Source organism: Condylura cristata, unplaced genomic scaffold (genome assembly GCF_000260355.1).
Source record: "Condylura cristata isolate star-nosed mole 26May11 unplaced genomic scaffold, ConCri1.0 scaffold00005, whole genome shotgun sequence".
In the NCBI taxonomy this organism is placed as follows: domain Eukaryota; kingdom Metazoa; phylum Chordata; class Mammalia; order Eulipotyphla; family Talpidae; genus Condylura; species Condylura cristata.
This window is the reverse complement of record NW_004567106.1, coordinates 10977980-11001842: the sequence shown is the minus strand read 5'-3', so window position 1 is coordinate 11001842 and position 23863 is coordinate 10977980. Positions and strand designations below refer to the sequence as shown.

Sequence of the window (23863 nt, the reverse complement as noted above, 5' to 3'; positions counted from 1 at the left end):
GATCTGCCTGTTCTGCTCCCCACTCTGTCTCTGGTGAATCCTCTTGCCACCCCTGCACCTCTGGCCTGTACCCCAGTTCTGTATGCATAAATAAGTAAATCTTTAAAAAGAAAAAAATTGTTAAAAAAAAAATTCCTCCTGGGCCCTCCCTGGTGGCACAGTAGGTTAAAGCTCAACACTACAAAACTAGCCACAGCTGCTTCAGTTCTATCCCTGGCCAGGGAGGCGACCCACATGGCACAGCAGATGGATCCTGTCTTGCCTTCTGCTCCACTCAGCAGTATATTTCAGTTGATCTGCCTGTTCTGCTCCCCACTCTGTATCTGGTAGCTTCTCTGACTGCTCCTGCACCTCTGGCCTGAACCCCAGTTCTGTATGCATAAATAAGTAAACCTTTTTTAAAAATAGAATTATAACATTAAAAAAATTCCTCCTGATAATTTTAATGTGCAGTAGGATTGAGAAGTACTAGAATAAAGAATGAATAGAATTGAAGCTGTCTGGAGAGAATAACAAGGCCTACACTCTAGAACCCCGGGGAAAGGGAAATGAAAGGTGAGGCTACAGTTTCCTACTTGCCTGTATAGCAGTGGTAGCCTTGTCTGCTGACAGAGGGGATATAAGGTAGACAAGCAGAGGGTGATGGGGTTGTGAGGATGTTTAGAGATGGGGGAGAATTGTTTATTGGCAGAAAATAGACATGACAGATCTAATTCTCAGATTATGTAAATGCCCAACTTGGCAGAACATTCTTGAGTTAGATGATTTTTGTATAAGCTGTCCAGCTCTCGGTTTCAAAGGCAAGGCCACTAAAATACACAGGTTCATTAAGTTTCCCTTAATGTTCAAACCATTTGTGATTCCACAAACTGAATTTTTCTCAATTGACAGTCCATTTTTTCTGTTATCATCGGAAGGTTTTAAATTTAAGTTTCTTCGAATTGTAAATGTCAAATCTTTAAATGTTTAAATTTAGAAAAAAGTAAACAAAATTTATTGACATAGGATATACCTGATAATACATTTAAAATTTGATATAACCTTTCTTTATAAAGACCTGATGATAATAAACTTTATTGAACAAAGACTTCATAGGTGGTAATATTGTATAGGTGAAGCCCCATCTCAGCTGATGTGATACTATTGAGAGGGATGTTAGATAGCTGTATTTTGCAAATAAAATTGCAGGACATCTAGTTAAATTTGAATTTTAGATAAAGAAGGAATCCATTTTTAGCATAAGCATATCCCAAACAGTATTTTAACATTATTCATTATTTAATTAAAATTCAAATTTAACTGGGATCTTGTATTTTATCTGGCAACCCTCTGAACACAGGTCAGTTGCCTGCTGTTTAGAGACTGGTATAGAGCCAGGTGTTATAATATATCTCCTTTCAGACCCTTAGACACTTTCAAAAGCCAGTATATCCCCACCTCCCCCAAAAGAAAAAAATTCTTCCAAAAAAATCAAGTTTTTTAAAAATTTTCTTTCTTTCTTTTTTTTATCTTATCTGGTACCTTTTATTTTACTATTATTCTATTTTTAGAGATAGTACTTTGATACTCAAGTAATTTCTCCATCAGGATGCAAACCTGACTTTTAGGTAAACCATGAAGGACTTTTTACTATAGATGTTTCACAGAAGCATAAATGGAATCCAAGTTGTCTGTTTGCTCTGAACTGTAATCGGCTTCTAGCATACCTAACTTTTCCACTGCTCACTTGAGAGATAAAAGAGACAGTCAATGGCCCTCCCTGGTGGCGCAGCGGGTTAAAGCACTGCACTGAGAAGCTAAAGCCACTTCCGCATGAGTTCGATCCCTGCCTGCCCTGGAGGAGACCACATGGCGTGGCAGACCTCTCCTGACCCGCCCGCTGCTCCCCTCAGCAGTGTACTTCGTCGATCTGCCTGTTCTGCTCCCCACTTTGTCTCTGGTGAATCCTCTCACCCTCCGCATCTCTGGCCTGTACCCCAGTTCTATATGGATAAATAAATAAATCTTTAAAAAAAAAAAAAAAGAGACAGTCAAATATACATATATCTTCAGGACAGCTGCTCCCTATTTCAGTGTACATACCCTTGAATGAATCATGAAACTTGAGTGCATCAGAGACCTATGTGTGGGCAGGAACCCTAAAACAAACATCTAATCTTTTTGCTTGAACCCAGCATCTTTATGGCAGCTTCACCAAAAAGCTGTCCAATATACTTCTAAAGGAGCAGCTTTATTATTATTATTTTTTAAACTAACCAATCTACCTTTTCATTTACTGTGTGGCTGCTGTGTACTGGCCACTGAGTCAAAGTGTCAGAAGTTCTTCATGTTAAGCCAAAATACACATTTACTGTTGTTTGAAACGAATGTCCTTTTTCGTTTATGCATTTTTCAGTCTTCATATTTGTTTCCTGTCTACATGATACATAAAACTGGTGTTAACCAGTTATTTCAACAACCATTAGTGTTCAGTCTGTACTGTCCCAGATCTGATTCCAAATACAGTTTGCCTAATTTTCCTACAGTCCAGTTCTTCCTCTACGGTTGGAGCAGATTTTCCCAGCTTTACATGCCTAAGCCTAAATTCTTACTTATGAGGACCCAAAGAATTCATTCCAAGGGGTTTTATGGTCTGTATATACAGGATAAGGCCCTGTTTGTGTACATTTAAGTCTGTATGTAAAAGATAAAGCTCCATCAGTGCTCTTAAATGTAGAGATGTGAGATATGGCACAAAGTAACGCTTGGTAGTAAAAGCAGCACACCCAATTTGCTGAAGACATTTGGCACCATAGACTGGTGAAACCTTTATGCTGTCACAGATGATGTGAGATTTTAGCTATTGGCCCTAGTCTCATTTCAATCTACAGGGGTAACACTGTTTCCTGAGCTAAAGAACTAGGAGATAGATATCATGGTAATAACTGTTGGTTTAAGTTTCATGCTTTGTGGCCAGATAGCTTGAATTCATTTCCTAGCTTCATTCTTTACCCTAGACAGTCTGTGAGAAATAAATGAGTGCATTTGTGTAAAGTGCTAGAACAATGACAGGCACACAGTAAATACTCAATAAAAGTTACTTCTGATAATGACATTTAAGCAGGGGTTCTTTGACTTTTTTGCGGTAGACTCTTTGGCAGACTGGTCCTTGAGTGTATGCCTTAGTACTCTGTTTTAAATGCATGAAATACATAAAGTTACCAAACAACAGTGAATTGAATACTTAAAATACTATTTTCAGACTTTTAAAAATCTAATGGATGATGTAATAACATGGGCTTCTTTATTAAAGTTTTAAATAGATCTAGAAGTAGTTAAACAACAGTAGGTATTTTCAAGTAGCACTGAGGATAACTAGTATTTTGAAACAGTCACAACAACTGCAGTGTGGCCTAACAGTGCAATTCCTGTTAGTAACAGTCACAGTGATAGGCAGTCAATACTAGTAGCAGTTTCTGTGGCTTGTTGCTTACATTCATCGTCAGTGGAAATACTGAACTTCAGTTAGAAGTTTTAATCGAAGTTCATGGATTCCTGAATTTTACCTAACGACTCCTTAAAGGTTACAAGGACTCCTTAAAGGACCCCAGATTAAGAACCCTATAGCACATGTTTCTGGAGGGGATGATTTGAGGAGTGATTATGGGCCAGTTGAAAGATTAAAAACTGTAGGAGAGGCATTCATTGAGTCAGTGATCGTATCAAGGGACTCTGGTCTTAAATTTCTGTTCTTTGCTCCTTTCCTATGGGCTTTATGTCCTCAAGCTTGTTTGTGTTAATGATGCTGAATGGTCACGATAGCCCTGAACATATGTGTGTCAAATTGTAAAGGATAGGAAAGGAATGATACCAGTTAGCGCTCTTCTATGTTCCCCTTTTTAACAGGAGCAAAAATATCCCAAAATCTGGGTCTTAATTATCCCTTAACAAAGGAGGCTGGGAAAGCAAATATTTGACTTGCCCACCGCTGCAATGGAAAGTAATAAGACAGGGAGTGGGGTTAGCTAATAAGAATGTGAAAGTCCAATTATGAGTAGGGAACTGATAGGTCTGCCTCTACTCTAGGGTAGAGGGAAAAAGGAAGATAGCTCATTAGAGTTAAGCATTTCTTCATTATTCCTTCACTTTAGTTTTACCAACACAACAGGAAGTAGTTTTGCTAAAGCAGTTGGTGTCCTCCAGCGTTTTCACCCTAGTAAGTTTTGTGATGGGGATGGGACCTTCTCCTCTAGTATCTTATTTCTTAATAACTGTTTTGCAGTGTGTCTCCTGTGTACCAGGAGACATTGTCATTTTGTCTTTACCTCCTTTCAATCTCTGAGCTTGTAGAGGCTCTGAATGTTTTTCAGCATTTCAGGTCCATGAAAGGAAGATAGAGCTTCTGACATGTGAGCTCTTTTCCTAATACTAAAGCTGGGAGAAATAGGACCTAGTGCCATGTCTTTATTTGCATAGGAATGCCAAGATGTTTTCTTTGTTCAGTTATTGACTTTCTTTTATGACCCATGTCCAGGGATAGAACTTTGTGATAGGCATTTTTGTTTGACTTCATTTCTGGTGCTATTTTATGTTCCTGCTTTGATTTTTCTATCTTTTCTTTTACATGCTTGAGATTTGTGCTGTGCTTTATGTATTTCTATAAGCCTGTTTAAACCCTTCCTGCTACAAAGTAGGGAATACATAAACAGATTTTTTTTTTTTAAACAGAAATCGACTTAAAGCCTCCAGAGAAGTAGAATCTGTAGACCTTCCAAACTGCCACCTGATTAAAGGAATCGGTAAGTATGAGAAAATGCTTGTAATACACATTCCATTATTTGGCCACTACCACTAAAAAGCTCATTAACAGAACTTTGGCATACAATTACGGCTTTGCAGCAGATAAATCATTAGATCAACAAAAGCCTCTTTGGTCACTCTCTTTTTAGCTCATGCTTCTCTGTATTTCTATAATCTCTCTTATGCTCACTGCAATTTATTAATTATTTGTATAATCCTATGCTTACTGTTTGATATTTTGCTTGCTTACTGGCTTTTCTTAACTATTTTGGTAAAGTCTGTATTCTTTTCCATTGTGACCACTGAAGTCTTTGTTCCTTTGACCTAATAGTTAGCTAATGAAGTTGTCAGGAGAAAGGTAAGTTATTAAATGGAAAATAAAAATCTCTTCACAAACTTTCTATTCCCCCCTCAAAGAAATAACCCAGACAAGAAGTTTCTTTTTTATCCTAACTGATAATTTCAATTCAAATATAAGCATAGATGTACATACTTGTTTCTTTTTCTACAAATGGGATCTCTATATAATTGTATCTTAGTATATCCTGTGGTATGCTTTATTCTTATCACAGGGTGAACAGCTTTTCATATTAACACATGTAGATTAACCTCAGTTTTTTTTTAATACTTACATGTACCATTATTTACTTAACCAGTTTCCTCTTAATTAACGTCTGGGTGAATGCAGTTTTTTGCCAACTACAAAGAAATCAGTGAGCACCACTATATATGTAACTCTAGTATTGATCTGTTGTATAATTTTTTTTTTTTAAATTGTATCTTCTAGTGCTTTTTTTTTTTTTTTAAGATTTCCTTATTTATGCACACAGAACTGAGGTACAGGTGGGAGGTGCATGGGTGGCTAGAGGATTCACCAGAGACAGAGTGAGGAGCAGAACTGGCAGATGGGGAAGTACACTGCTGAGGGGAGCAGCGGGTGGGTCAGGAGAGGTCTGGGGAGCAGTGGGCGGGTCAGGAGAGGTCTGAGGTGCCATGTGGATCACCTCCTGGGTGGGGATCAAGCTCACACCAAAGCAGCTGAGGCTTGCTTGCAGTGCTGAACATTAACCTGTTGCGCCACCCGGGAGGGCCCTATCGGATAAATTCTTAACAATGGTATTGTTGTTCGGTTAGCATGTGTGCTTAAAGTTTTGTAGTCTTTTCTAAATTGACCTTAGTTGGCAGAACTAATAGAACTCATTACCTCATATTTAGAAACATAGTTACTCCAAACAATGCTCTTGTAGCAAAAAATAGGTGTGTCACTACTCTGGCTCTTGCCCAAGAAAGCTTCACTTTCCTGCAACTATTTTCAGAATAACCTTTTCTAGTTAGTTTCTTTCTGGCTCTGTGACCCACCATTCTGTTCCCCCCCCCGTACTACTTCTGTACCTTTCCCCAGTTCTTCCTCCTTGGACTCCTTGATTTCTCTTCCATGAACCTCCTCAACTTTGTTTTCAGTTTTCCAAACACTTAGGAAGATACCAATTGTCTCAAATACTCGATTGACCAGATGTTTATCAGATAATGCTAAGAACTAAGGTGCTAATCAGATGCTAATCAGATCTTGCTAAGAACTAAGGTGACCTGGAGTGCCAAGACACACAGACCCCGGCATCCTGCCTTCTGACTGCACTCAGGGAGAGTCTCTTCAGCACGGGCCACTAACTAAAAGCCAGATGGCATCTGTATGAGGTGTTGTTCAAGGTCGGGAGGTTGCATCAGTGATCGCTAAGGTTACTTTTGCTGCTGAGTTAATAATTGTCAAATTACTAACCAGCCCTTGGCCCTGTGCAGCCCACCTTTTGTGAATTCAAATCTCAGAGTAGACAATAGGGCACAGCCAGACCTATTACAGGACAAACTGCCAAGTGTGTTGCTGTTACAACTCCCTGGGATGGGGGTGCTCCTGAGAGAAAAACAAGCTCGACATTTGTATTCTGAACAGGCGTCTGTCTGTGTTTGTGACCTTTATGTTGTGATGTGTGTGAGCTGCTGTCTGGCATTGGAAAGAATGAGGAACGATGTCACCTATGGCCCCTCTTGTGAAGTGTTTAATGCCTCTGAGGCACTTCAGAAGGCAGCAGAGCGGAGACAATGAATGATTAGATGCACATTTGGGATACATTTTTAGATCTAATTAGAATTGTGCTTCTTTTTTGCTTTTGCTCTGTGACTAACACATACTATATGAACATTTGTTAAATGCTGTGTTAGTGAGGCATAATAATAACTTGTCGTTTTATGTTTTAACAATAGTTGCTTATCCTGTGCTCTTTGGTTGCAAGGGCATACATTCTCATATTGGTGAAACAATTTCTTAGGAAAGTGTCAAGGGTAGAGAGGTTCTCTTTTTATACTTTCCCCATGGAAACATTAGTAGTCATGCACTTGAAGACAGTTAACCCATCTTCAGGTAAGACCACATCTCCCACATCTTCCAGCCCCAGCACAGCTCTCCCTTACGCGTGCACACACAGACATACACACACACAGAGCCATATTACATTCACTTTACCATCACTGGAAATGAACTTTTCGTAACTCTTGGATGCTTTACAGATATCCTACCTCCTTCCCTCTGTTTTATTAAATAATTATCTACCACGTATCACAAGATATGTGCCTTTAATGGGGCAGAAAATAAGTTCCATGCTTTGTATCCCTTTCTTTCTGATTTATCTTATAGACAGAGACTAAGCTTTTACATACTCAAGATTTGGCACAATATCCACACCTAAATAATAAAAATTGTAATGACAAGATCTAGTTAACTCTATTTGAGGCTTAAAAGTGAAAACCTGTTCCAAATATATTTGAAAATGCTGGCATTCATAGTACTGATGCACTGTAACAAACTTTTGAATAGATTATCTCTCTTGAATCAAATAATGGTTTTATACACTTGGCAAAGCGATTTACAATACTACTGCTTGGGAGATTTTTTTAAAAAGCATTAAAATTTGTAGTCCTTTTCATCAAGCACTTTACGATCTACCTATGAAAAGGAAAACAGAAAAAGTACTCTCTTGAGATATACAGACATATGTATCTTCTTTCTTTTTATAACAAATAAGGTCTGAAGGCTTAGAGAGATTAAGTAACTTTGACAAATTCTCTTTCCAGTAAAGTATCTTTTCGCAGAATGATTAATATATGTACCTGATTAGTGCACAAAAATTGGAAATAGTAGGCTCCCTTACATACCCTATTGGCACAGCCAGTGCTGATTTGCTGTTGTAAAGTTAGGGTAAGTACCTGAGAGAAAAGAAAAATGTGTTTTCTCTTACATGTTAATACAAAGATCAGCAAATATCCTAAAGTGACCAGATGACGGTCCTCTCTTGGTCACTTGGCTGATGAAGCAACACAACAATCTTCAACATCTTACTTTCAGCTTGGGAAAGATAACTAGAAGCTCCAGGAGGTGCCTTTTCCCGGCAGAAAGGAGTAGAAAGGAAATGGCATGGATGTTATTTTTATTTTACCTAGTAGTAGTAGTCATCTTGTAGCATATCCCATTGACTGACATTTAGATAGATGGCCCCATCTGTCAGCAAGAAAGGGTGGGAAATGTCTGTAGCTATGTTGCCATGCACCTATAGGTGAAAAGGAAGGAGAGGACTGGGCACCAGGGAGCAGCTGCTGTCTCTGCCACAGTAATTGCTAAAGGAATAAGAAGGGATTAAAATCAGATGTGCTAAGCTAGAAAACTTTCCAGAGAAAGAGGGTTTAAAATAGGTTGTAAAGAACAGAACGTGCATTGGTGAAGATCTTGGTGGGAGTGAATATGGAAACAAAAATTGGAGGGGAGGGAACAAGTATTGAACTGACTACTATAATTGAACTTACAAAGTGAAGTGTCTTTAGAGGGGATGGTTAGATCAGGGAAAATACATTCATTGCTAGGTTGTATTTTTCTAGATACTTTTAAGTCAGAACAACAGGATTTGAGTCCCAGCTTCTAAGTTTGTGACCTTGAGCAACTAGCTTAACCTGTCCAAGTTTCTGTATCCTCAACTATAAAGTAAGAGATAATAATAATGTTTCTTCTCAAGGTTATGACAAATATATAAGAATGTATTTAAAGAACTTATAATGTGCCTGCTACTTGGTACACCCTAACTGTAAATGCCAGGACTATTATTACTGAGTTATAGGTGAAAAAATGCCTCCAGTACTGACTAATCTTGCAAAAACCCCACTAAAGAAGTTATATGAGTTATTAAAAGCCTGTTGTGTTAATGGCTATTGAAGTGACAATGGGGGAGTAACTCTGGAAAACATTTGAAAGAAAGCAAGAGATAAGACAGTTTTTTACTGGAATTTGGCAACAGGATCAAACACAAAGAAGTTAGAGTGTGGTTAAAATGAAAATATCTTTAAAAAACACTATTCTTCAGTGGGGGTGGAGGGCATAGAGTTCTCCTGGTCCTGCTCATTGCTAGCTGAGAATATCATGGGACTAGAGCTAATGGCTCTTACCCAATGGGGGTATCACAGGACTGTTTTGGGGAATCTACTGGAAACCAAGAATCCTTTGCATTGTCAGGTTCTCATCTGTACATACAGAAGACATTTTACATAGCATAGACTCTCTGAAACCTTTTGTTGCTCCTTAAGGAATTACAGTCCCCTGGTTAAGAAATCCCCCTCACAACATGTTTAAAATTACAGACACACAGTTGGGTTATATTTATGAAGTAAATTCTTGGCATTTTTGTCTTTTTTGTGTGTTTTCCACTATTTGGGACCCAGCAACATGTAGATAACTGGCTGAGTGCAAACTCATGAATCAAAACCAAAATGGCTGGATAGATGTTGCTTGTTTTTGACAACGTAGAAATAATCTTGGTGAAATCCTTTGGAGAGGCCTTCAAGGGGAAGATTGGATTTTGTGGACTTAAAGAATGTGTCACGATTTGGCTTAATCTAAGCCATTTTTATTCCTCTCTTCTTGTGTTTCGGTCTATTATCTATCTGCGGAATTTACACAGTAAGACCACTGGGAAGGTCTTATGTCTAATTATTTGCTGTGCTGTGTGGAGTGTACTGCAGACAATCAATAATCAATCAATAGTAATTGTAGCCTGCCTCAGAGACAAGCGTTAGAAGCTTCAACTGGCTTAGATGCATGGTATTTTTCATTAATTTTCTTTTGCAAGTTTTTTCCTGTAATTTAAAGTCTAAATTTAAAGATTAAATGGAAAGCTTTCTTTGCATTATGAGAACAAGCAGGCACTGTTTTTAAGGAGGGAATATGGAATCCCAGGTGTTTTATCTGTTAATGAGAGAAATATCTGTTTGTTTCAGATTAAAAGCACAGAAAGGGGACAAGGATATTTGCATGGTTAAATGACTGTGAGTCCTTCATTCTGAAAGTAATAATTCCCCTGATGTCAATTACTTTATACAGACATCTGGATGTTTATCATAACAGTGTACAGATGTCAACATTTCCTGCATTATAGTTAGAAATGTGGTGATTACTTGACTTTGATAGGCGTAAACATAAAATAGTTAACATTTAAAGTCAGAAGTTTACTGTAGGAAGGGGATTAGACTGACATTTACTAGAGAGAGTGGTTTCCTAGAAAAGAATCTGAACCATCCCTAAAATTACAGACACTGATAACACGAAATCTTAGTTATACTCTAAGAAATAACCCAATTTAAACATGATGTTTATCTATTTCTTGAACTTACAGAAGCTGGATCTGAAGATATTGACATACTTCCTAATGGCTTGGCCTTCTTTAGTGTGGTGAGTTTTCCTTTCCTTCCCTGATCTCAGTAGAAGATATAAAAGAGTATTTGATAAAGTCTGAGGAGCCTTGTTTTTGTATTTTTTCACCATCAACAAAATGCTCTGGAAAAAAAGAGGCAGGTCAAACAGGATCTTGGAGAATTTCCTCAAGCGTATCTAAATGTAGAGATGAGAGGTCCTTGCTAATGGGTTTACTGTTCATCTCCCCACTGCACTGCACTGAAGTGTTCTAATGCTATCTTTGTCTTAGAGACTGACTACTAAAAGGATAATTTGGGCGTGGTTGTGGATTTGTGACACCACATCACACATTTTAAATACAGCAACCACCTTTCTTTCCACTAGCTATTTAATTGTATGCCAATATTCTTGCTGTTTTCAGGAATATTAAGAATATTTTCAAGCAACATGCTAAGTTGCCTAGACCAAGGACTGTGTTTTTTTCTTTCTTTTTTTCCTGGATAACTTATCATTAGTGGAACATCATCAACTGTGTTTATTGATACCCTTTTGCCTTCTTATAAACTGAAAGGTAATAACCTTTCTGGGTGACCTTAAAAATGACTAGCTTGTGGCCCTCGCTGGTGGCACAACGGGTTAAAGCGCAGCACTGCAAGATAGCTGCACCCGCCTCAGTGCAAGTTTGATCCCTGCCCCAAAGGTGATCCACGTGGCATAGCAGACCTCTACTGTCTTGCCTGCTGCTCCCCTCAGCAGTGTTCTTTGTTAGTTCTGCCTGTACTGCTTCCCAATCTGTCACTGGTGAATCCTTCCACTGCCCTGCACCTTTGGCTTGGACCCCACTTCTGTATACATAAGTAAATCTTTATATATGAAAATGACTAGCTTGAGGGTGAGGGTGGCCTGTACCAAACTTTTTAGTGGCAGTGAGGACCCTGACCACGCCTCCTTGGCCTTGGGTGGCTGTGCAGTCCTTATTATCTACACAGAATTAGTTTTCCTTGAGGAAGAAGTATCGAACTTTGAAGGCAGCCTGTAATTATTCTGTTTCCTTGCAACATGTTATTTTGAGGCTCTCAGATGTGAAAACATGAAGTTGCTTTTGAAGAAAGTTGCAACATGAATAAAATAGTTGTCAGATTTGTAAGAAAGGTGAGAGAACCTGGCCTACATGAGAATGAGGGTCAGAACACTCTTTAGGCTCCTGATGGTTTTTATATAAAAATTAAACTGAGCAACTGGTTGTTACCACTGAGAGAAAAAAGAAATATCATAGGCTTGAGCAGAAACTGCATTTGTAGTACGTTTTAAAAATACAGTTTTTGTTTTTTTTAAAGATTTATTTATTTATGCATATAGAACTGGGGTACAGGCCAGAGGAACAGGGGCAGTGAGAGGCTTCACCAGAGACAGAGCCGGGAGCACAACAGGCAGACTGATGAAGTACACCGCTGGGGGGAGCAGTGGGCAGGTCAGGAAAGGTCTGCCACGCCATGTGGGTCACCTCTGGGGCAGGGACTGAACTCACACTGAAGTGGCTTTAGCGTCTTAGTGCTATGCTTTAACTCCCTGCACCACCAGTGAGGGCCAAGAATACAGTTTTAAAGAAAGGTTTTGTTTAATCTCCTACACAGAAGAAGTAATATGATATTTCTAGTGGGGCGCTGTATTTGTTCAGAAGAGACAGCTTTGCCTGTAAATCTGTAGGCTTAAAAAAAAAAACCACTGGTACTATATGAGTCAGTTATTCAGATCTAGTGATGCAAGAAACCTGAGTAAAGTAAAAGCAGTTGCTCCCCGCTCCCAAAGGAGGTGCCCTCAGAAATTCAAGTGATCCAAAATGCACCTATTTCAAGATTTTTCTTCCCAGAGAATAAATTTGGATTAGGGGGATTGAGGTCTCCAGCCATATAAATCTATAGCCATTTTAGCTGAGGGTCTTGGCACAATCATAGTGAGCTGATAGCTACATGAATAGGTTTTCTTCTGCTTTATTTTCATTATTCTTCCTTGATTATGTCTCTTTTGTTTTGGATGCAAATTTAGAACATTCCTACTTTACTGCCATTTTAAATTTACTCAGCATTACCTCTGCTGTTTTCCAGACTTTATAAATGAATAACTCATCCATAGAGGCAGTTCTTTGTTCTTTTCCCTAGCTTATTATTCCAGATAAACCAGCCTATACCACAGTTCTATGTTTGATAGTTACCTCAAACTAATGTGACACTTAATTAGGAACTGGAGTTCAGAGAATGTTAAAAAGACTTACTTAACAATGAACATACTTACTATTTCTGAACTGCACATTTAAAAACAGTGAATATGGTAAAATTTATGTATAATACTTTCAGATAAAAATGAAGTAAGATTTAGGGGCCTTCCTGGTGGTACAAGGCATTGAAATGCAGCACTATCAAGCTATTAGCAGCCACTACAGCACAAGTTCGATCCCAGGCTAGAGAGATGACCCACATGGCACAGCAGGCCTCTCCTGTTCCGCCCCCCTGCTCTCCTCAGCAGTGTGTTTCTGTAATCTGCCTGTTCTCCTCCCCACTCTGGTGAATCCTTACACTGCCCCCCACCGTCACCTCCCTGTACCTCTGGCCTTTGCTCCAGCTCTTGTATGCATAAATAAATAAATCATTTTTAAAAAGAGAGAAAAGAAAGCTCACCTTGAGTCCATGGATTTCCTCCCCCCAAAAAAATAAATAAATAAATAAGAAAAAGAAGAAGAGGGGTGAAAGATTGAAATCACAGGGAGTACTGAAATAACTATAAATTGCAGCACACCTCTCCTGTTCTCACATGCTGCTTCTCTTAGCAGTGTATTTCAATAAGCTCACCTGTTCTGTCCTCCACTCTGTCTTTGGTGAATTCTTTCACCCCTGTGCCTCCAGCCTACACCTGAGTTTTCTACAGGACATTTATTTTTATACATTGTTTAATACTGCCATGAGAATTGTTAAGTAATAAAAATCCAACCCAGGAAAAAAGAAAAGGAATTAACTATAAATAATCCATCATTGGTAGAGTTTCATTTACATTGAAATCATGCTATTGTTTATGAGCCATTGATAAACAAGAGGGATTACTGGTTCTAAACTGTCATAGAGCAGATAGAAATAACATAATTCCCGTTTATTCTACTTATTAGATCTGCATTCTTGAAGCTATGTAATTTTAAATAGGTTAAAAAACAACAATAGGGCCCTCCCTGGTGGCACAGTGGGTTAAAACACAGCATTAAGAAGCTTAAAGCTACTTTAGCACGAGTTCGATCCCCGCCCTGGAGGTGACCCACATGGCATGGCAGACCTCTCCTGACATGCCTCTCCTGACACGTCGGCTGCTCCCCTCAGCTATGTACTTCGTTGATCTCCCTCTTCTGCTCCCTACTCTGCCTCTGTGAATCCTCTCACCACCCCTGCACCTCTGGCTTGTACCCCAGTTCTGTATGCATAGATAAATAAATCTTTAACAAAAAAAATGAACCTATAAAACTTTGACTTTCTCATACACGAGAACAATACAAATAGAAAATATTAAAATAATATTAAAAAAAGGTGTAGGGTTGGCCCTCGCTGGTGGCGCAGCGGGTTAAAGCGCTGCACTAAGAAGCTTAAGCCACTTCCGCATGAGTTTGATCCCCGCCTCCCCCGGAGGAGATCCACATGGCGTGGCAGACCTCTCCTGACCCGCCCGCTGCTCCCCTCAGCAGTGTACTTCGTTGATCTGCCTGTTCTGCTCCCCACTCTGTCTCTGGTGAAGCCTCTCACCCTCCACATCTCTGGCTTGTACCCCAGTTCTGTGTGAATAAATAAATAAATCTTAAAACAAAAAAAAAGGTGTAGGGTTCCTTTTGGAACATCAACTTAATTTCCAAACGTTACACAGGAAAGTAAGTGAGCAGGAATATTTGAGACCATTTTGTATAGGTAAGGTAATGCGGTGTGGGCTATGGGGACTTGCCCAATAGATTTCTATACATATAGGTTGTATTAATACTATTTTAACATAAGTAAGTAAAGCCACAGTACTGTAAGCATAAAAAATAAAATATTGGCACAAGAACAGATATGCCTACCCACATAAACCAACATGTAAATAGGGTTCAAAGCAGTGGGAAAAGGACAAACTACAGGCCAGGCAGTATTTCAGGCTCAGGGAACCTAACAGTGAACAAGTGAGAGTAAGTCCAGTGGGGGGAGCATGATTATGCATAAGATGATGATTGCACTTTAATAAAAATTAAAGTAAGGTGGAGTACTGGAGAGGGACAACTGTGGTGAGGCTGGTGACACAACTATTTATATAGGCGTGAATATGTATATATGTTAAATGACAATAAGTGACATTTAGCAGAGATATAAAAGAAAGTGAAGGAAGGAGACTTCAGAAGAGAGTGTTTCTAGGCAGAGGGAACAGTGTATATAATATTCCTGAGTTAAGCATATGCTCATTTTGCTTGCAGAACATTAAGGAAGTCAATGTGGCCAAAATGACATGAGCAGAGAAGAGAGTAGAGGTGAAGGCAGAGGTGGAGAATTTGAGGTTAGGAAGGTAAACGAGGTTAAGAAGGATAGGTCAGATAGAGCTTTTAGGCTGCTGTAACAATTTCCCTTTTTAATCTGAATAGATGAAAGTTTTGCTCAGAGGTATGATATAAGGTGACATAGTTTGGATGCTAATGTGAGGTTAGACTTCTATAGAGCCTTGAGGACAGGAACGGAAAGGCCAAATCATAACAGAGGAAGTGTTGAGAAATATTCAGATCTTTATGAAGATCCTGTATTTTTCAAATAAAATCAAGGATTTGCTGATGGATTGGATATGAGATGTGAAAAAGAAGGGGCGTTTGACTGGACTCAATTCAAAGACTCCTGGCTTTGTAAAAATTAAATTTAGTAGAGGTACAGACTTGGTGACTATTTAGTATCTAGACTTCCACTTAAACCCACCCTCAATTGTGCTGCTGAATCCTAATTTACCATCTTTCTGGTTATCCTCAGAACAAACTAAAGCCTTGGTCTTCTGCCTCAACTCAAAAAATCAGTTATTGCTAATCTTTTAGCTTCCCGGCATCCAGTGATTAATTTTTGTATTGATTTCTCTGTTTTCTCAGTGTTTGTAGCTTTATGTTATCACCTCTATCATAATTTATTTATAGTTCCCACTTTAGTCCATAATAACACTTAAGCTTGTGTATTTGACTTTTTTTCTGTTTTAAAAAGGGTCTAAAATGTCCAGGACTCCACAGCTTTGCACCAGATAAGCCTGGAGGAATACTAATGATGGATCTAAAAGAAGAAAACCCAAGGGCACTTGAATTAAGAATCAGTCGTGGGTTTAATTTGGCTTCATTTAATCCACATGGTATCGGCACTTTCATAGACAGCGGTAAGTGCTAAGAAGCAACTGATACTAAGAAATTTATAATGGTTTGCAAATGACTGTGGAAAAGAGATTTGGGTCATATTTATAGTAAGAGAACAATTAACTCATGAATTATTTCTATGTTTGTCATACCAATAAATTGAAAATTTGATTCTTTGTCTAGTCGTACATTATGGCACATTTAAAAATCTCTAGCAGTTCACACCTGAAAGAATGTTTAGATTTCGTAACCTTTTCATCTGTCTATGATAATTACATTGAAAAAGAGCCATATTTCTGAGTTAAACTGTAAACAGATTATTCATGAATTCTGTAGATGGAGTGGAAAACACTCTTTCCTAAAGGTCAAGGGACCAGTGATCAGAAATAACAGCGGACAGTGATGGGAAAGACAAGAAGAAGAATGATCTGTTAGGTCGTCTAACAGCTTATACATTCAACCTTTCCTTGCCTGTGGTATTTAAATGTCAGTGTCTGCCCGGAGGTCCTATGGTTACATCTTGTAAATTAACTCTGTTCTTTCCGTTCTTCAGATGACACAGTTTATCTTTTTGTTGTAAACCACCCAGAATTCAAGAATACAGTGGAAATTTTTAAATTTGATGAAGAAGAAAATTCTCTTTTGCATCTGAAAACAATCAAACATGAGCTTCTTCCAAGGTACTTACTCTATTGGTTGATTCTCCAGTTCTCTCTGGCATATTGAACACCCCTGGTGTTCCCTCATCTTTAGGAGAGCAAACACACACTCAAACATACCTCTAGAGGGAACAGTGGATGTAACATTCCTGAGTTGAGCATATGCTCACTTTGCTTGCAGAACATTAAGGATGCCAACATGGCCCACATAACATGAGTGGAGAAGATTAACAGGAGGTGAAGGCAGAGAGATATTGAGAGGAGAGAGAAAGAAGTTGTGGAAATGTCACTCACTCTACTAATGTGTGTTCTATGAATACTCTCTTGAGAGATGATGAAATATGATGGCCTAAGGGTAGATAAAATTCAGGATCATCTTAAGAATAGAAGAGAAGCCTTACTATTTATTCCACTGTCACCCTGCATCTCTGATGACTCATCACCGAAATATTACCTGTCCTGACAAGGAAGAGAATCTAGATGGAGTTTGTACGCTTTCTGTGGGTCTTAATACATAGAGCTTTCACAGGTTTGTGGTAGCTGTGGGCTAATATTAGGAGCTACAGAATCGGATCAATTCAAATTGCAAGTGGGGCACTAGGACGTCAAGATCCTATAGTCGCATAAGACTGGTGGTTGAAAAGTGGCTAAAAGAGGATCATATGTAACCTGCTTGGCTTGTGTTAGCTTACTGTTTCAGTTTGAATTTGATGAATATTTGTAATTCATACTTCCCTATCTAGGGATTCAGCATGCAACTTCCAACTATTCTTTTTAAAAATGTACTTCATAGTAAATAGAAGCATAAATACTGTCCAGGCAGCCTCTGGTTTATGGAGCTTTTTCGCAGAGAGCCTTCTTTCTCATTTAAGACACGAAAAAGTGGCTCTTTCAGAAATTTTTGCACAGGATAATTTAAATTTAATAACACTCTTGGCCTAACTGGTTTTAAAAATGTAATTGTTTTTAGCATATAAATCTCTCACCTGAAGCACTGTACTAGGGCAGTTTCATCATCCATCTCTCTGCAAGTGTTTATTGAGTACCTGTTCATTCTTGGCAGGTCGACTCTGTGAGTCAGGTAGAAATTGAACAGTGAACATTAGGATGACTAATAACAAAGAAAGGAACTCAGGAAAATCCCGCAACTGAGTAAATGAAAGTGAGGGAAATGTTACTGATGGCCCAACCAGCTAGCCAGCCAATGATGCTCTTTCCGGCTTTACACTATGGACAGCTTTGTCCTTACGTATTGTTTAATCTTATATTTCTCGCTGTCAAAAAGAATACCCTGTTGGCTTCTTTTAAAATAATTCTGGCTTAATTGCCAAATGGCTTGTGTTCATATTACATGGCCCTACAAAAAGTTGTTCTCTGACAAATGGTATTATAAGTAGATTGCATATGATGATAGCCAAGTGATTTTAGCTGAGCTTTTTCCTGGGAAAACTCCAAAAATATTTAAAGTGCATATAGTGTAAACCTTCAGGGTATTCAATCTCTAATTCGGACACCAACTGACTATATTTCCTCTTAACTGTTATTTTTCTTTTTCAGTGTGAATGATATTGTAGCTGTTGGACCGACACATTTCTATGCCACCAATGACCACTATTTCTCTGATCCTTTCTTAAAGTATTTGGAAACATACTTGAACTTACACTGGGCAAATGTTGTTTACTACAGTCCAAATGAAGTTAAAGTGGTAGCAGAAGGATTTGATTCAGCAAATGGGATCACTATTTCACCTGATAAAAAGTATGACATCTTATAGAAATAGCTTCATTTCTCCTTAGTGGTGTTGAGTCAAAGTCCTCACTTTGCTTTTTTCCCCAGCGTGCAAATAGCTTACTTGATATTTGTAACATTACAAATATACATATAGCCACATATATCATCTATAGATATAAATGACACAACACATGCACAGCATGTTATATATTGTATATTACATTTATTAACATATTCACTAAGTAATATATTTACTTATTATAATATATGTTTAGTGATATATATAAATATACTTATATAAAATATCTAAATTTTGGTGTTTATCAGTTTAGAATCTAAACTTACATTTTACAAATGTAAGTTTTTTATAAAATGGAATTGGATCTATCTCAGACAGGTGTATCCCTTAAAATAAATACATCATTGTTTATTAGCTGCATATTATTGCATCATTCAATTATCAGAGTGACCCTAACTAACCAATTCTCTGCTGTCGAATATGTAGAGGACTTTTCTATAGAAAACACATAATGGTTAAATCTTTAGTTCTGGGAGCTCTACAGACTTGGTTTCAAATGCTAGTGGGGTACTGGCCAGATGGTGCTGTGATCCCCTCCTTTTTGTACATTCCTAATGGAACAAACTCCTCAAAGCCAGGTTGCTCAAAGAATGATTCCTTTATGTGCTAATTTTCATAGATTGCCAGATTGCTCTCCAAAATAATATATTTTTATATGTTCAACCATATCCTATTCCTGCATGCCTTAGCACATTAGTAATTTTTAAAAAATATTTATTTATGCATACAGAACTGGGGTACAGTCCAGAGGTGCAGGGGGTGAGAGGATTCACCAAAGACAGAGTGGGGAGCAGAACAGGCTGACTTGATGAAATATACTGCTGAGGGGAGTAGTGGGCAGGTCAGGAGAGGTCTGCTGTGCCATGTGGATTACCTCTACAGTGGTGATCGAACTCATGCTGAAGTGGTTTTAGCTTCTTATTGCTGTGATTTAACCCACAGCACCACCAGGGAGGGCTCAGCATATTGCTAATTTTAAGCTAGTACAAACATGAAATAAGTTTGGCATTTCTAGACTGAGAAGTGTCTTTATTTTCTTGATATAATTTCTTTTTTTGTTGTTGATTACAGAAAATGAATGTGGAATCACTTGATTTGTAAATATTTGACTCAGGCCAACCTTTCCTGCCAACTGTTTTTCTCCCCAACTTTCATCTTTGTATTAATAGAGTCAAACTTTCTAGTCAGCTAAGCTAAAAATACATAATAATAAAAGGGCATTTGTAATTAATTATTAATTAAGGAATTCAACGTTAGCCTCTCTTTAACCATTTCCCTCCAACCAGTGAGCAAGTCCTGTTGATTCTACCTGCGCCTCCTTCCCCATGCTCATCCTCTTTCCACTGTACTTTCTTACTTTAGATTTTCATCCTCTCAAGCTAGAGTATTCGATTTTTTACAACTCATTCTTAGACGACCTTCATGTTTTGCACTGCTATGTTACTTTATTTCACAAGACATTAAGGGTTACCACAGCAGGGAGTTCTGATTTCTTTATTTTTACTCATGCTGAGAAGTGCCAGGTGCAAAGCAAGTGCCCAGTATTAGTTGAACCACACTATTTGTTACTAGGCCACTTTGTAACTCTAAAACTTCAGTGGAAGTCATCTGCTTATCAAGGCAGGCTAAGGACTGGACTTTCCTGAATAGGTTAGTCCAGCCTCCCTTGTGTACTGCTGTTTTAGATAGACAACTTATTATTTTACAACCTTGCCTCTCTCTCTTGTCCCTTTGTCTTTGCCCATGTGTTTCCTTCTGCCTGAAAAGTCTTTCTCCTCTAATTCTCAACTCTAGCCTCTATTTCTGTATCCACTGCAGATAGTCCTTCCTTTGTAAGCCTTCTGTGTTTACAAGAGTTAGGTGCTTCTTTGGTTTCTAGACAAAATATTTCTTATGGTAGCAGTCATGATGTCTTAGGTTTTCTTTTAGTGTGTACAAACCAAGTAAGCTATGACCTTTTCATGAGATAGGCTGTGTCTTCTTCCTGTTTTAAATGCCTGATACTAAGTTCATGGAGTCATACTTGGTAACGATTTAACAAGACAGTTGCCATGGAATAGTCAATTCCATGTAACATTACCCTAAGTAGTCCATTAATTCAACACCCTCCCCCCCTTAGGCTCTGTAGACAGATTGTTCTGAATACTTATCTCAAAATTATTGTTATGTTAATATTTTGTTAATGAATGATAGTGAATATTTTAATAAATGCCTTCTGCAGTCTATATTTCTAAATGTGTATGATTCCTAGAACTAACAAATTAGATTGTGAAATTTAAAAGCCTTTTTCATGAAGCCAATTTTTGTTTTATTATCTTTTCATTGGTAGATATCACAGGCTTTATATTCAAAATTTTGTCCAATATTACTTTTCCTTACTATCTTTTTGAAAAATCACAATCAGCAATACTAAGTTGATTTTGAAAGCTTACTATTCAAATAAAAATTGACCTTTATCAAGCATTCCTTGCGGGCCCATCATTGATTATCTTCTTGGCAGGTTATTAAGACTTATTCTTCCATACTGTGTTAATGAAGCTTTGTATTGGCATGAATTTCTAACCAGTGTGTCCTATATACAAAGGTACATCTATGTTGCTGATATATTCGCTCATGAAATTCACGTTTTGGAAAAACAACCTAGCATGAATTTAACTCAATTGAAGGTAAAATATTTGTTTTCATATATGTAAAATAGATACTAATTTATTATAGTTGAAATTACATAATTATACAGTATTTATAACAATTACTCACTTAGGAGAGCAGATGGATGCCAGTGATACTGTTTGGGTTTTTAAATAATATCTTCTTATAACTGCTGAAGTCTCCTATTCCCTGCAGTCACAAGTCTGACTATGATTATATGTGATAGTGGATGGGAGTAATATTTGCAACAGATTTAGAGTCCATTCCATGAAGTACTGATGGCACCCAATGAATTCTAATAAGAATTTTCACAATTGAAAAGACTATTAGATGAATTCTGAAATGAAGATTTATGTACGATGTCAGCTCTTTCAATAATAAATGAAGATAGAAATTGGGTTCCACGCCATTATTATTTTCTTCCTGCTTGACAACACATATTTTAGATTGATTAACAATTTCCTATTTTAGTTTGAATGAGTTCCTTGAGCTAACTGATCAGTGTGCATCTTTTAGGGGAAAAGGAATTCATTTTTTAGAGAGAATGATTATCACCCTAACTTCCTTAATTTTAGGGAAGATTAACAATGGCTTTAAACCAGTTTATTAAATTGATTTAAGCAATACTGGTGTGAAAGGAGTGGAAGTAGGGAGATGTATGTATAGAGGCAGGAAAGGTTTGCTCTAAATCATTTAATCAAGTTTCTTGTGTCATTTAGTATTGACGTTTTTTCATTTGGAAGGTACTCAAGTTGGATACACTAGTGGATAATTTATCTATTGATCTTTCCTCGGGGGACATCTTGGTAGGCTGTCATCCTAATGGCCAGAAGCTCTTCATTTATGACCCGAACAATCCTCCCTCATCAGAGGTTTTTATATTTTTAGTTTTTCAACCTTAATTAGTCAAGTCCTTTTGAACTAATAATATGGAGAACTGTCACAGGGATGGTTTGTTTAGTCTTTTTAAACCAGTAATACAATAAACTTATGTACTGGTTTTATATCTAAGTCACTAACTGGCAGAATTTGACAGTGTTCAAATACTTTTAGAAAGGTAAACTAAATTATGTATTGAATTATGGTGGAAACTAGACAAAAGGCATTTTATAAAAACATGCACTCCTTGTGTGCTGTACTGGCAATTTTTTTCTAAATACGTGGCTTTTTGTCAGCTCACCACATGATATGACTAACTCACGCTAACGTAGTGTGCAAGTAGGCACATTTGTGTGGAAGTATTTCTATTAATGCTCAATTACTATAATAATACTAAATCCTGTGTTGGCTTGCAGTAACTAGATGGTTTAAGAAAGTCGTTTACTTGAAGAATCAAGAAAGAACTTTCATTTAAACATTATAAAGATTGCTAACTGGTATTTTCAACAGCATGTTCTCTTAATCATTGTGTCATTGTGGAAGACAAGAATTATTGGTCATTGAGTGATGTGATATATGGTGGTTCCATATTAACCTTTTGTATCTTGTAAATAGGTTCTCCGCATTCAGAATATTCTATCTGAGAAGCCTACAGTGACTACAGTTTACGTCAACAACGGATCTGTTCTCCAAGGAAGCTCTGTGGCCTCAGTATTTAATAGGAAACTGCTCATAGGCACTTTATACCACAAAGCCCTGTACTGTGAACTCTGAATTATATTTTTGGTGTGCAAATGTGCTAACTAATCTTAACAATTAATTTTCTATGAATTACTAATTCTGAGGGAATTTAACCAACAAAGTTGACCTAGAAATATATGGCATGTATAGTTAATTTTATTTCAGTAAGGAAAGTCCCCTTGAATTCTTGTAGCACTTTTATCATGAAAACAAAATTAATTTTTTAATGCTAAGTAAAAGGGAGAGACAAAAGCTGCTTTCTATAGAGTGAATACACTTGGCATGAATAAGCCCATTCTCTGCCTACCGTGTGCCAGATGAGCTCCACTGAAACAGGATAGGTTGTATTTCCTTAAAATGTGAGTGACTTCAGCTCTAACAGTGTGACCACTGTGACTTTCAGAACTACTGATACATAATGTGTTTTGATATATTATACTTAGATTCTTGTTTACTATGAAAGAGTTGGAGTTGTATTAAAGATCTCATTAAAATCCAAATTTCGTCTGTTTATTTCTCAAGGTGTGTCCTCAGGGAAAATGGAAAAATGACCACTTCCTTGTGGGAGGTCTTTGGGTTCTGCAAGGCAGAGTAGTGTTAATTTCTCTTATTGAAATCTGAATGTAAAAGGGCTCTTTCCTTGGAAAAAAAAAAAATAACCAACTAAATATGGCAATTGGCAACTTGCCATGTTGCCAACTAGCATGGTAAATCCTGTCCACTCTCTTAATGGCAGCCCACCTTGGATAAAAAAAAGATAAAATATTAGAGCTGGATGGTCTTGACATCTCCTCATGGAACACAACTGTGAACTGAAACCAGGAGAGGGGAGTCAGCTGTCTGGGGCCACATGTTTAGGGTAACAATGCTAGGATCAGACCAGGAGTATTCATCTCATAAGGGAACATCCTTTCCACTCACTACACCTCTATGTAATATTCATAGGCTCTGGAGGGAGACTGTCATGTTTTATTTCATGATATCAAAATACTTTTAATTTACTTCTCATACTTTCCCCATCTTTAGGATCAAAATAGTTGTCAGTTGCATACAATGGGCCAGACAATGTATTAAAAACGGTATAGTCATGATCTCATTTAATCCTAATTCTAGCCCTGTGGGGGTAGATACTGATATTATATCACTTTAACATTTCATAGATGTTCACACAACTGGTAAAGGGACTCTGAATGTGTCTGAGGCCGTCTGTTCCCCTACACAGTAAATGACGTTGCACGGCT

The 23863-nt window shown here is 37.8% G+C and overlaps 1 protein-coding gene across 2 annotated transcripts in view; it reads left to right on the top strand.

Moving 5' to 3' along the window:
- Nucleotides 1-23119, top strand: part of PON2 (paraoxonase 2) — a 25200-nt gene extending 2081 nt beyond the window's left edge. Inside the window, exons 2-9 of one of the 2 annotated variants that reach the window (XM_004676701.1) lie at nucleotides 4708-4778; nucleotides 10488-10543; nucleotides 15742-15907; nucleotides 16438-16564; nucleotides 18101-18301; nucleotides 20938-21019; nucleotides 21746-21874; nucleotides 22497-23119. In XM_004676701.1, coding sequence (XP_004676758.1) covers nucleotides 4708-4778; nucleotides 10488-10543; nucleotides 15742-15907; nucleotides 16438-16564; nucleotides 18101-18301; nucleotides 20938-21019; nucleotides 21746-21874; nucleotides 22497-22655 — 991 coding nt within the window. In that variant the 3' untranslated portion in view covers nucleotides 22656-23119. The remainder of the gene's footprint in view (nucleotides 1-4707; nucleotides 4779-10487; nucleotides 10544-15741; nucleotides 15908-16437; nucleotides 16565-18100; nucleotides 18302-20937; nucleotides 21020-21745; nucleotides 21875-22496) is intronic. The other variant, XM_012721066.1, reaches the window with a different exon arrangement.
- Nucleotides 23120-23863: the final 744 nt, after the last annotated feature.